At 43.0% G+C, this 13,291-nt stretch overlaps 1 protein-coding gene across 7 annotated transcripts in view; it reads left to right on the top strand.

Moving 5' to 3' along the window:
• jag2b (jagged canonical Notch ligand 2b) overlaps positions 1-13,051 on the top strand; it is a 38,125-nt gene extending 25,074 nt beyond the window's left edge. For 4 of the 7 annotated variants that reach the window (XM_085937296.1, XM_085937300.1, XM_085937295.1 and 1 more), the window contains 20 exons: positions 1,060-1,179; positions 1,270-1,383; positions 1,473-1,586; positions 3,729-3,842; positions 4,214-4,260; positions 4,353-4,526; positions 5,738-5,900; positions 6,043-6,204; positions 6,442-6,555; positions 6,658-6,771; positions 6,901-7,014; positions 7,543-7,659; positions 7,805-7,832; positions 8,444-8,529; positions 9,125-9,238; positions 9,326-9,441; positions 9,565-9,813; positions 9,922-10,053; positions 10,157-10,307; positions 10,397-13,050. In XM_085937296.1, the coding sequence (XP_085793422.1) occupies positions 1,060-1,179; positions 1,270-1,383; positions 1,473-1,586; positions 3,729-3,842; positions 4,214-4,260; positions 4,353-4,526; positions 5,738-5,900; positions 6,043-6,204; positions 6,442-6,555; positions 6,658-6,771; positions 6,901-7,014; positions 7,543-7,659; positions 7,805-7,832; positions 8,444-8,529; positions 9,125-9,238; positions 9,326-9,441; positions 9,565-9,813; positions 9,922-10,053; positions 10,157-10,307; positions 10,397-10,950 (2,897 nt within the window). In that variant the 3' untranslated portion in view covers positions 10,951-13,050. Of the gene's footprint in view, positions 1-1,059; positions 1,180-1,269; positions 1,384-1,472; positions 1,587-3,728; positions 3,843-4,213; positions 4,261-4,352; positions 4,527-5,737; positions 5,901-6,042; positions 6,205-6,441; positions 6,556-6,657; positions 6,772-6,900; positions 7,015-7,542; positions 7,660-7,804; positions 7,833-8,443; positions 8,530-9,124; positions 9,239-9,325; positions 9,442-9,564; positions 9,814-9,921; positions 10,054-10,156; positions 10,308-10,396 lie in introns of all 7 variants that reach the window. The other 3 variants (XM_085937297.1, XM_085937301.1, XM_085937299.1) reach the window with 3 other exon arrangements.
• The last annotated feature ends 240 nt before the right edge of the window (positions 13,052-13,291 follow it).

Raw genomic sequence — 13,291 nt, 5'->3', positions numbered from 1 at the left:
AAGCTATGTGTTCTTTAGAAAAAGCATGTCAGCAATACAATCTTGAAGTGTATTGCATTATGTATCACCGACTAACCTTGATTAGGTCACAGGCGTCTTTCCCCAATTCTCAAACTGAAAAACAGCAGCTGTATAGTTTTACTGCTCGTGTGAGTTGAGCACCAGCAGGGACATTCTATCCCCGCACATCCTCTTCGTCACTTGAGTGCACTTTGGGGGATGAGAGTGGGTCCTAAGATCCCCAGTGGAGACTCATCCCTGTTCATTTATTTAGCAGCCTTTAGTGTGACCTGTCCTTTAGGCTAAGATGAGTTCTCGAGGATCAAATGGGTCTAGCTTGAAGGGTTTTGTTTGTAAAGCTCAAAGAATCAAGCTTAGCTTACAGTATATTGTGTGTGTAAATAATTGGTATTCCATGACTGATGAATAATGAAGAAAGATGAGTTTCTTACTCTTTGAGCACATCCCGTAAACGCTGTGAGCTCACTCTCATGATGCCGAGCAGCAGAGTGGGTGAGGAAACACTCAGTGCTTTCCCGTCAAACTGACAGCTGGTGCTCTATACTGAGCGAAGACGCCGACAAGCTCCCAGGGAACTCCTGGCACCAAGCGGATGAATGTTGGCAGCCAATTAGCAAAGTTGAGGATACAGTTGGAAAGTGATATCGCGCCAAGAGCTTGTCATTTTCATGGAGAAGTCTTTCTCTATTTTGTATCCTCCACTTCCAAAAGCATTTTGTTTATTAAGACAACAGTTTTTTTTTTTCCCATGTTGACATTATAACATGTATTGAATTTCATAACATAACATGAGAGATGTCCTGGCCAATTCAATATTAAAAACAGTATCGTGTGTGTATATATATATATCCATGACTACAGACCACTAAGGAAGGTTATCTGAGGTGACCCTGGCATTGATAGACTCATTAAAAGATACTGTCTCTGTCAGTTTACTAAGGTGACATTATCACATAGTGTTGCTTTAGCACCATTCTGTATTTCCTGAATGATATTTTAAAAATGTTTTTTTGTTTTATGTTCCCTGGTCCACTCCAGATCTCAACTACTGCGGTCGCCACCAGCCATGCATCAACGGGGGCACATGTATGAACACTGAGCCTGATGAATACTATTGCGCGTGTCCAGAAGGCTACTCGGGCAAAACGTGTCAGATAGGTGAGGAATGTATATGAAATATTAATTTTACAAGTGTTATACCGTTTCAACTTGAGTGACGCTGTTTCATTTATTGGGTGCTTCCTTCAGCTGAGCACGCCTGCGTTTCCAGTCCATGTGTAAACGGTGGTACATGCCATGAGGGTCCCTTAGGCTTCGAGTGCCAGTGTCCACCAGGCTGGGAAGGTCCAACCTGTGCTGACGGTGAGTTTCAACACACATAAAAACATATTAAAAAAAAATTAAAAAAAGTTCTGAAATTATGATCAAACAAACCCGTTGTGTGTACTCAGATTTAGACAACTGTGCTTCCAATCCATGTGCTCACGGAGGAACCTGCATCGACCGGGATGTTGGCTTTGAGTGCGTGTGCCCACCTGAGTGGGAAGGAAAGACCTGCCAGATTGGTGAGTTTAAAACATGAGCCTAAACCCCACCCACCCACCCCCCAAAAAGACATCTATGATTTGAATATTCTGGTAAGATGCTCACTGTCCACTTTTTTATGGGTCCATATTTGACTGTTTCTTTAAGGCTCCTGTCATGACAGGCGTAATGCCAGGAAATTTACAACTGGTAAATAAAGTCGGGTGTGTATGCGTGTTAGAAGGGGAGGGGGGAGGTAAAGGCCGGAAAAACGATCCCAAGAGCCCCTCTCATTTTACCAGCTTAGATCTCAGTTTACAAGCAGCAATCAGCTTCCAGTCTTACCTGCCTTTGAATGTGTGTGAAGTGTAGAGTTTCAGAGGGAAGACAGGTGTTTGTGTGTGCGTGCGTGTGTACTTGAGTGCAGAAGGACCCCCTGCAGACTGCCCACCCCCACTTTAGCGTGCCTTCAGATATTTGAGCAGCAGTGCTTTGTTGTAACACTTTAGATGTCTGTGGAGGTGGTGGGCGTTCATTATTTTGCATCTCATTTCAGACTCATTTTTTTCTTCCTTTTTTTTTTTTTTTTTTGCACTGTTTTGTAGACACTATGATGGCGGATCAAAGATATAAATTTTCCGTGACCAATTTTAATGAAGAAATAGTGTCAATTCCTGCATTGTCAACAAAGCCAAAAAGGGTTACTCCCATTTCAACACTAAAGCGATTTTTTTTTTTAACCAAATCAAAAAACATACCGTAATTTTTGGACTGTAAGTTGCGGTTTTTGTCATAGTTTGGGTGGGGGGGCGACTTATACTCCGGAGCGACTTATATGTGATTTTTTTTCACAAATTTTCAAAATTCAAAAATCCGCGATGTAGTAAAACCGCGATAAACGAACCGCGATGTAGCAAGGGATTACTGTCATTTGAACTGCAAGTGACGTCACCCGTGCCGCGCGGCGGTTGTTTACATAAAAGGCAAAGGATTCGATCACGAGATGACGAAGATGACGAAAGGCCCCACGTACTACCGGCATCATTAGCGGCTTTGCTTGTAAGTGACACGAAGGACAAAGAGTTTGAAGGATTTAATGATTTGGAGTGACACAGAAGGTTTGAAAAACTATTATGGCTTTTACGCACGGCCAGTCCTTCTCGACGGGAGCTCTCTTTCACCTCCGTGGATGGAAGTCGGGGGCCGGCGCTCGGCCGGGTGGCCGTCCGGGGACGGTGGATGGGGCTCGGACATGGCTTTTACGCACGCCCGGTCCGATTTATGGAGCTCTCTTCCACCTCCGTGGCTGGAAGTTCAGTAGTTGTTGGCTCGTTGAACTCTTGTTTTGTTAAATAAAGAGCCGTTTACCAAACCCACGTCTTTCCTGGTACTTTGGTAACGCTACAATATAGTTATATACTAGATCTCTGCAGTGCTCGCGCGGCATTGTTGACATAAAGAACGAGGAATTTGATCGATGGATTTAATGATTTGGAGTGACACAGATGGTTTGATAATATTGTTGTAATAGGATAGTTATTTGAAATATACTTTACATATCATTATATGGGTCTGTGGAATAATTAGAAATGCAACTTACAACGGGTGTGACGTGAGCATATGCGGCGCATACGCGGCATTGTTTATAAAGCACGATTTAATGAATTGGAGTGACACAGATGGTTTGATAAACGTGTTATTTATGTAATACTTACTTGAATAACTCTGAATGTTACGTCAGGCCCGTTCTCAGCTCCTCGTTTGTGTATATGTCACGTTAGCGTACCGTATCGTTTCGCCTGTTGTTGCTGGTTCATGTCTGTTTTTGGTGTTGGATTTTGACAAATAAATGTGCCGCAAAAGTGCGGCTTATACTCCAGTGCGATTTATATATGTTTTTTTCACTTTATTGTGCATTTTATGGCTGGTGCGACTTATACTCCGGAGCGACTTATAGTCCGAAAATTACGGTACATGTCAAATATTTATGATATTCAAAACCATAAAATTATTAAAATTACAATTATTTACACCCCTTAACAACCTCCGGTCAAATTCTGTATTTTGATTTCAATAGAGGAAAAATTCCGAACAATGGTTTTGTGGTTCCTTGTCTTCTTTGTGCTTTCCTTGCTTTGTCCCCATTTATGGACGCGGTGTCCTTTTACTTCCTGCTTTCACAGATGCTAATGAGTGTGCAAGAAAGCCGTGTCTGAACGCTAATTCTTGCAAAAATTTGATTGGTGGATATCACTGCGACTGTTTTTGGGGATGGTCCGGACAAAACTGTGACATCAGTTAGTATTTTCTGAAATCTTAGTCACTTCTTTTAAATGTTTGTCCCTACAAGCTTGCAACTTGCAGGTTCTTCATTGAGCCGCTACTCTTCCCTCCCAAAAAAAAACAAAAGAAGTTTACGTTTTTTAATGCCTCACTCACCTTCTGGACTCACAACATAGGTGTAGTTTAGGCTTACTCATTCAGTCACATGCGGTGACTTGTTCCTTTCTTGTCGTCTTGGCAATCAAGAGCTCGCGAAAACCAGTTGCATGCCCACTGTGGATTCACTGCATGAACAGATCCTCAACTTTACTCGTATCGCTACTTTTCTACAACATCAACAATTTAAAATAAATGCTAATATCTGTTGTTGTTGTTTTTTTATTAGACCTGACCAGCTGTCACGGTCAATGCCAGAATGGAGCAACATGCAAGGTTGGTGATTTTCCATTCTAAACATCCCGATGTGACTTCGAAGTTCCTTTGATTCAGTCGGATGACACCATTTTTTCTTTTGTCTTCATTAGAACGGCCCACGCGGTTACCACTGCCAGTGCCCACCAGGCTTTGTGGGTTCTCACTGTGAAATCCAAAGAAATAAGTGTGAGAGCAGACCGTGTCAGAATGGAGGCCAATGCCATTCTGTCTTAGGGGGATTTGTGTGCCAGTGCCCGATGGAATTTGCTGGACAACTGTGTGAGGTACGCATTACATTTACAAGTGCAAAATATTCAGTCAAGACAAAACTGTGTCTTTTCCAAATAAAAGCAGTTTCCAAATCACTGCACAAGTGCACATAAACAGTGACCAAAACAAGATTCATCTACAGTAAGCCACCTATCCTGGTTGTACTGGCTATCACATGATGTCTCTGTCTCCACGCTCTGTTATATTTAGTATGCGTTTGAAGCCAATGTAGGTTAGCCGTGAGGAAACTGATTCTGTTGGGCTTCTCTTGGGGCCTGAATGGAGGACATTGCTGGTCAGGAGCCAATCCTGATTTAGCTTCTCCACTATATACACCAGCCTTGCTGAATGATGTGACGCTGGGTTGCTGCCCGTTTACTACTAAGCACTCATGTCTGCCATGGTGCTGTGGATAAAATCTGCCTTTATGAGCAACATATTTATTTACTTGTATACATGAGCATGGTAATGAAAATATTATTACTGTTTTGTTTTGTTTTTGCTGAAGTAACACTACATGAATAAACATGTTTTCAAGGCGGTCATAAGCATGTTGACAATACTCTTGCTGGATCTGATTCAAAAAGGGGGGAAAAAATGCTGAATTCTATAATACCCTCCAAAATGATGTCCCCAATGTAAGTCAATGCTCCTAAAACCACTAAAATGTAATGATTCTGTGTTCCTGGCTTTGACCACACACATCCAAATAGTAAAGAAAATTGGTATGTGCACATGACACTTGGGTTAAAATAAACTACGTGACCACAGACTTCACCCACTCTGCTGACCCGCTTAAAGTCTCCTGCTCAGCACCTTAAATGGCAACGGGTGCAGCCCAGCGTTTATGCACAGTAGTGATGTTTACAAAAACCTGCAGATTTTCCCTCCAACCTCTGTATTGACTGTGTGTTAGAAAAAAGGCCAAACATGCCAAGCAGGGTGGCTCTTATGGTCGTCCATCTTGACTTTGTCAATATGACACCAAATGTGTCCGCGAGCAATATATTCATTTTTTGTCAGTGAAGTTAAAACAAAAGGGTGAATCTCGTTGATGAGATTAGGGAAGGTTTGGGAGGCTTACTCTTAAACGTTTATCTTCATAAAGAAAGTTGGCAGAAGCAAAGCTAAGCAGCTCACCAGCCATAATTATGTCCAGTTGCAATTCTTGGGATTGATACATCCACATTTCCACTTCCTTACAATGTCTTCCATTTCTTTTAAGATCCAGATCTCATCTCCTTTGAATGCATGTGATCCAAACCCGTGCGAGAACCAGGCCAAGTGCCACAGTATGATCCAGGACTTCTACTGTGCGTGTCCTGAGGGCTTTGAGGGAAAAACCTGTGAACAACCTAAAGTGGACTGCAAAACCACCCCATGTCAAGGTAACCATAATTTCCCAGATGAAATCAAACACTGTGTGACCAAACCCCTTTTTTACTATCTTCCACTCTATTACCTGTCCTACAAAAAAACTGACAAATAGAGGAAGTAACCGTATTGTTTTTATTCTTTATTTGCTCGCAGTTATCGACAGCTGCACTGTTGCCATAGCGACCAACGACTCCACAGAAGTGCGCCACATCTCCTCTAACGTCTGCGGACCTCGAGGGCGCTGCGTGAGCGGGCTGACTGGCAACTTCACTTGCATCTGTGATCCAGGGTTCAGCGGCATCTACTGTCATGAGAGTATGTAGAAGGGAAATTATAACCAATGGCACGTAGCATAGCCTGATTTGGATTGGCAACATAATTAAACACCAGCCACAAAATTGTCACAAGTGGGGAATATGTATGAGTGCAAAATTTGCTCATAATTAAGGAGCAAAAATGCTGAACAACTTTTGGTCCCATCGTGATCGGCAACAACCAGCGCAAGCTATGAAAAGCTAAAAAGCTAACGTGCAACTCTACTCTGTGTTCCAGACATTAACGACTGCCTCAAAAGCCCATGTCGGAATGGAGGCACCTGCATTGATGGCGTCAATTCGTTTCAGTGCTTCTGTCCTGACGGCTGGGAGGGAGAACTTTGTGATTTCAGTAAGTTCCAAACACGGACCCATGGTTTCTACTTAAACACTCGGTGCGTGATTTATTAGGATGACAGATGGTGTAAACATTTTTGTTCATTGAATTCCTCAGATGTCAATGACTGCAGACACAACCCATGTAAAAATGGCGGCCGCTGCCTCGACCTTGTCAACGACTTCTACTGCGAGTGTGCCGACAACTGGAAGGGCAAGACCTGCCATTCCCGTGAGTCTTTGATACTTTGCTGTGGCCTCAAGTCATTGTTGTTCAACTTTATATGATTTTTTTTTTTTAATTCATCTACTGTTGTGGATGCGTGACATACAGTAAATGTGCGTTTGTGATCTGGGACAGGTGAGAGCCAGTGTGACGCGACCACATGCAGTAATGGGGGTACGTGCTATGACCACGGGGACACCTTCGGTTGTGCCTGCCCACCTGGCTGGGGAGGAAACACATGCAACATGGGTAAGTGGGTAAAAATGATTTTTTGGGTCAAAATATACCAGTCCAAAAGTTTAAAACAATGTGTAGTTGTATTTAATGAGAAGCTGTTTTCAAACTTAACAGTTATTGTATGTTGTTACTAATGGGCGCCAGTGTTTACAGTGTTTATTTAAAGTTGACATCTCTCTAATTAAGCCGAGCTAATGAGTAGACTGAGCTTCTGTTTAATTTAGGTTGTGCACACATTGCTTGTTGGCGCAAGGCTTTTAGCAGTCAACGCTGAAGAGCGTCGTCTTTGTCAACATGGCTCTACAATTTTATAATTAGTGCTGCTTACTCAAGTTTAGTTCATGGTCTGGCATCAGCTGTATATCTGTGATATGATGACGGGAAAAAAAAAACTACCGTATGGATGCTTACTGACTATTTAGAATGAATAAAGACAATTTCTGGAGTCAGTTTAAAAAAAAAAGAAATGTTTTTCAAACGTAAATGCATGTGTTCACCAAATGCCTTCACAGTTTCTCTTTTCATTTTTGGTCTTGCCAGCCAAGAGCAGCACATGCGCCTCCGGCCCTTGCTTGAATGGCGGAACCTGCGTGGGAGGAGTTGACACCTTTACTTGCATCTGCAAAGAAGGGTGGGAAGGACCCACCTGCAGCCAAAGTAATTTTTTTTTCTATTTGCGCCTGTCGTTAAATCACTTTAATCTCTCCCCGTCTTTGCCAACGTAATAAAACTATCATCAAAGTGGATTTGCTGTCACGGATGTAACATTGCGCACTAAATGTCCTTTGTGTTCCTTCAACAGATACAAACGACTGCAACCCTCATCCATGGTATGTATCGTTTCCTGCCTCACACACTCCCGTGGTGTCGTCACAGCTACCCCACCCCTCCTGCCCTTCCATTTATCCCAGCCTCCCTCCTCTCTGCACTTCACACAGGCTTCGCAAGGCTTTAATGGGTGCAGGGACTCCCTAAAAGGAGTGGAAGGTGTCCTCAAATTAAGCCTCAAAGGGCCATCTCACCGAGCAGAGAGCTTTGGGAATTGAATAGGACAGGGAGAGGTGGAGTAATACCAACCACCCCATGGTGAACGCAGGTGGGGGGTGGAAAGGCAGAGGAGGAGGTGGTGCACATGTCTCTTTTCTTTCTGTGCGACCTGGAGGGGGTGGGAGGAGGGGATGCTGGGTTGGAGCAATGGAAGAGTGGCATGATGAGAGGAGAGGAGGGGAGGGACTGGACACGCCTATTAGCATCTGAAAGGTGGAAGCTTGTATTGATGAGTTGAATTGAGCTTTGTAACACCCCCCCCCCCCCCTCACACACACACACACACACACACACACACACACACACACAAACGATGTGCTTTGTTGCGAGTGGAAAGGATGTCGATCTTGTACACTCCCGTCTAATCATTGTTTAATGTCTTCCCCTCTCTCAGTTACAACGGCGGGATCTGCGTGGACGGAGTCAACTGGTTCAGATGCGAGTGCGCCCCTGGCTTTGCCGGGCCGGACTGTAGAATCAGTAAGTACCAACGTGAGGTTTATCTCATTATAAAGCGCAGTCATCAGTGCAGTTCAAACAAAAAATCCTTTGACTATTGTGAATCACATCAACACCAAAATCCAAGCCCCGGATGGCGCCCTCTCGGCTTTTTCTTTGTTCCGAATTGCCTCCAGGGGTCAGAGGTCACCCCTCCTCTATACTCAGGCAGTCACACAAATGCCCACATAAGACAAATTAACCAGTGACCCTGAAATTCTTCTTCTATCCTTCTTTTGTTATGGCCAGAAAGTGTCCACCTTTTCTATCCAGCTTGAATTTGAGATTTCTCATTCCGACTGTTTGTGTGAATCTCAGATGACAATGGCCAAAGTTCTTAGTGATCGTGGGAGCCTCCGCGGGAAAAAGGGGGAATAAGATGTTATTTCACACACTTTGCTAGGAAGGCTAACTTATGGTTTTGAATTAGCTTAAGCGTTCACCCTCAGAGTAACTACCAAAATTCTAAATGATAAATGTTGCTATTTTTATTATTAAGAGGTCAATTTCCTTTGTGTCAAATGAAAAAATCCGTTTCGGCCAGTCGATCTAATCAATGCCATTCTTTGTCTCTTAGACATCAATGAGTGCCAGTCTTCACCGTGTGCCTACGGCGCAACTTGTGTGGATGAGATCAACGGTTTTCGCTGCATCTGTCCACTCGGTAGAACGGGACTCCGATGTCAAGAATGTAAACACCCCCCCCCCTCCCCGCTGCAACCCATTATTTAAGACATATTTTTATTGAGGATGTTCACCATGTCCATTTCCTGTGTAGTCATAGGTATTGGGAAGTCATGTCACTACGCTGGGCTTCAGTTTCCTCATGGCAGCCGATGGGAGGAGGAGTGCAACAGCTGCTACTGCGGCAACGGAAAAGTGGACTGCTCAAAGGTAAGTGCTAGTTTTAAAGATGGCCATACACTGTTATTTTCATGACCAGGTGACTTTTATTTTTATCGATGTACAACATGCAGGCTATTTGACCACAATGTCCATTTGACCTTTTGACCTCAGGTTCATTGCGGTCGACGACCCTGCCGCCTCCAGTCCTCGGACCAGGACCCGAGCGGTCATTCTTGCCCCGCTGGACGTGAATGTGAAGCACACAGATACCTCACATGTTTTTCAGCCCCTTGTCATCAGTGGGGGGTTTGCTCTCAAGCGCTCACGCAAACAAGTACCAAATGTCAGCCAAACAGCGGGTACCTGGACAACAACTGTGGCCGCATCACACTGGTTTTCAACAAAGACAAAGTCCCACTGGTGAGTCACATCTCATGCTCTGTGATTTGGTGGTATGAAAAATTCCCAAGCGTGCATTTCATTTTATTGCCAATAATTGATTTTTTTTTTTTTCTCTCTCTCTCTCAGGGAACAACAGTGGAGAACATCTGCTACGAGTTTAGGTATCATCCTAGCATTCGGACTTTGGCAAAAGACCACTCTCTCCTCCTGCTGTGTGACCTGTCTCACTCCAGTCAGGATGCTGTCGAAGTGGCCTTAGTAAGAATCATATTTCCATATCTCTTTTAATGACTGTAATTAAAGAGAGAGCTCCATCACTAGTCAATCTGGTGACTGTTTTTCATCTTCTCTTGTTTGTCAGTCTTTCCAGCCTGAAGATCTCGCAGACAACAGCCTGATACAGCAGACTGCCAACACCATCGTGGGCACCTTGTCGAAGAGGAACAACAGCAGCATCATGTTGGCGGTTATTGAGGTCAAAGTGGAAACGCAGGTCACATCTCATTCAATGGGTAAGCGCCAAAGTAGTAATGAGCCACATTTATTTCGCAGAAGACACTGGCATAGTGACTGACCTCACTGATCCTTCTGTTCACGTTAGCAGACTACCTGGTGCCTCTGCTGTGTGTTGTCTTCGGTTTGCTCTGCCTCTTCTGCATCATTGTTTCCGTTTGGTGGACTCGCAAACGAAGAAAAGAGCGAGAAAGGAATGTGCGCTTACCGGTTGACGACAGCGTCAACAACCACTGGGAGCCGCTTCGGTTTGTGGCCGAACGCCAACAGCAGCAGCAACAACAGCAGCAGCTGTTAAAGGAGAGCAACAGGGAGGCCGAGCAGGAGCGCAGAAAGCTCATGGGACCCTCCTATCGGACGTGTGACGAAGGGGAAGTGGAGGATGAGGAGGAGGAGGAGACGGAAGGTGAGCTTGAGCTGGAGGAAGAGCTGTGCGGAGCCGTGACGGGGAAGCAGCCGGTTTATAAGTACTCAAAGACTGCAGTGCAGTCGAGTGGGGGGCTCATCTGCACCACGCACACCTCGAGTTCACCCCTCAAAGCGCCACACCGGACCCCAGGCTACAGCCCCAAAGACAACCGCTGGAAAAATGTCAGCGCCGTCATGACTGGCCAGAAAGACGTCAGAGACCATTGTGTATAAGACATTTCAACTAGAGACTCTTTAAGTGGAAGTGCGATGCAGCCTTTCCCTTTTTTTTTTTTTTTTTTTTTTTTTTTGGGGTGGGGGGTGTGGGGGATACTGACTACCTTTTGGGAAGAAGAAGGCTTTGTATTTCAATAAGCCATTATTTGCTTTGTCATTTTCACCTGACATTGTTTTGATTTAAGGCAGCACAGTGGACTTTTTTTTTTTTTTAATTTTGCTTCTCTTTGTTTCTTAATGTTCTGCCGAAGTGAAATGTAACCGTTTTCAGGAGGTAAAAGAAGCCTGCTGCAATTTTTGTTTGTAAAAATAACAAAGAATCTTAGGGAAGAAGTAGTAAAAAAACAAATCTGTATCGGTTGTTTATTTTACAGACTGTTACAAGCTTTGAATAGTCAGCAAGCGTCTGTGATGGACAGATACAAATTTAAAGCACCCGGAAGGGTTTGATTGGGTTGTTGCTGTCATAACAACAGAGCAAAACCCTTCCTGGGTTTTACTCTCAAATCCCGCCTAAGGCCATCACACGCCAGCCTTACCAAAACACAATTCTTGGGGAAGGGAGGGGTGGGGTGGGGGGGATTGGACAGAAACCCCGGTGCCTACTATGTGGCCTTCAATTACGTAGTCCTGTCTCTCAGTTGTTGTGGCTGAAAGCTCTGTTTGAGGATTTCTTTTGCAGTATTTGAGTTGGTAGCAAGTGCCTTTCTACGAGCCCACCGGAGGCTCCAAGTCGCGCTGCCCAGTTTGACCTCCTTGTTTCCAAATCTCAAATGTCTACGTGTGCATTTAAAGAGTTCCATTTCACAGCAATGCCATTCAAGGTATTTGATCCAAACAGAAATGATTACTCTGTACATATGTGTATATACAACAAAAAGGAGTCGCTGTGTATATTTGAAATAAGTAACTTAAGACAAGTCACACATTTTTATTATTATTATTATTATTATTATTGTTATGATTAATATTATTAATTTTTTTTTTTTTTTACAATGCCATTCCTTTTATTTATGCCAGTCAAAATAGGCAGGTTTTATATTATGTCATATCCAGAGTCACACAGTAGAGAACCTTTACAATGGGGTACCGCTGATGAAGGACTTTTTGAAGGGTTTAAAAATGGTTTGTTGCTGGTAACTTTGCTGACTTTTTTCCTCCTGATTTTTAGTTTCAGTGGTACTTTGCTACTTCATAGAGAATAATGTTGAATATGAGGCCAAATCGTTGACGTTTGTTCATTTGGAATGCTCCAATCCGTGCTGCGTTTATTTTTCCCCTTGGTTTAATTACAAATGTTCGTTTATTCTAACTCAAGTGTAATTTGTGTTTTTTTTTTTTTTTTGCTCAGTCAGGATTTGGCCCATCATAGCAGCCTTAAATTGGTTCACCAGTGCAACAAGAACCGTTTTTAAGCCCATCATAAATCCTTTTGGTTTCAGGTGCCTTAATGTATTGCGTGATGCATTATTTGTGTAATCAGTTGTCATCATTTTATGTTTTTGTTTTGTTTTCACAAGTAACTCTTTGAAACATTGTGTGTTGTATTGTGGCGTGTTTTATTCGCCTTCGTAAAGTGCTTTCCTTGTCTCACTTTTCTTTCATGGAGATTTCTGGCTAATACAATGACAGAATTGAAAAGGAAGAAGGCGAAACAAAGGGGGAAAAAAAGCTATCCACGATGGCTCTTTTTAAGTGTCATTATTGTGGATAGAAAGTAGGTCAGATATGGACAAAACGCATTATTTTCATGATTGGTTTCAAGGCTTTAATGAAGGGAACAATGTTTGCGTTATGTTACCTTGCAAGTTTGTTTGTTTCAGTTACCAACTCAGTCCAAAAATGGCTCATATCAAAGTTGAACCCATTTTTCACAACATGTAAGACCATCATGCTTTCTGTTAATGGGACACAGCAAAAATAAAGAATTAAAGTGGCATCACTACTGGCGTAAAAACTGAATATGAATATTTTTCATACACCCGGTAATGTTTTGTACAAAGGTTTTTATTTTATTTTTTTATCTGTTTTGGCATGTTTTGATCACACCTGTAATATTTGCTTTTTTTGCTCAGATTTAACAAAATGAAATATTTTGTCACAGATTGACCAAACAAAAAAACTAATTTCACATGACCTAATTTTCTTGACCCTTTTTGTCCCAAATTCACTCCCTAAAAGAAGTGATAGGTGTCGTTCTAAACAAAATAAATGTCAATTTTAAATCAGCAAAAATAACTGAAGGTATCAATCGACATCTCTGTCTAGGGTTGCCTCCCAAAATAATAGCCCCCCTAAGCAGGTGATCCACAGTTGCCATGGTAATCCATGATTCAGA

This window comes from Syngnathus leptorhynchus, chromosome 18, assembly GCF_054491065.1.
Source record: "Syngnathus leptorhynchus isolate UIUO chromosome 18, UIUO_Slep, whole genome shotgun sequence".
Classification (NCBI taxonomy): domain Eukaryota; kingdom Metazoa; phylum Chordata; class Actinopteri; order Syngnathiformes; family Syngnathidae; genus Syngnathus; species Syngnathus leptorhynchus.
The sequence above is the reverse complement of the archived record's forward strand: the minus strand, read 5'-3'. Positions and strand labels throughout refer to the sequence as shown.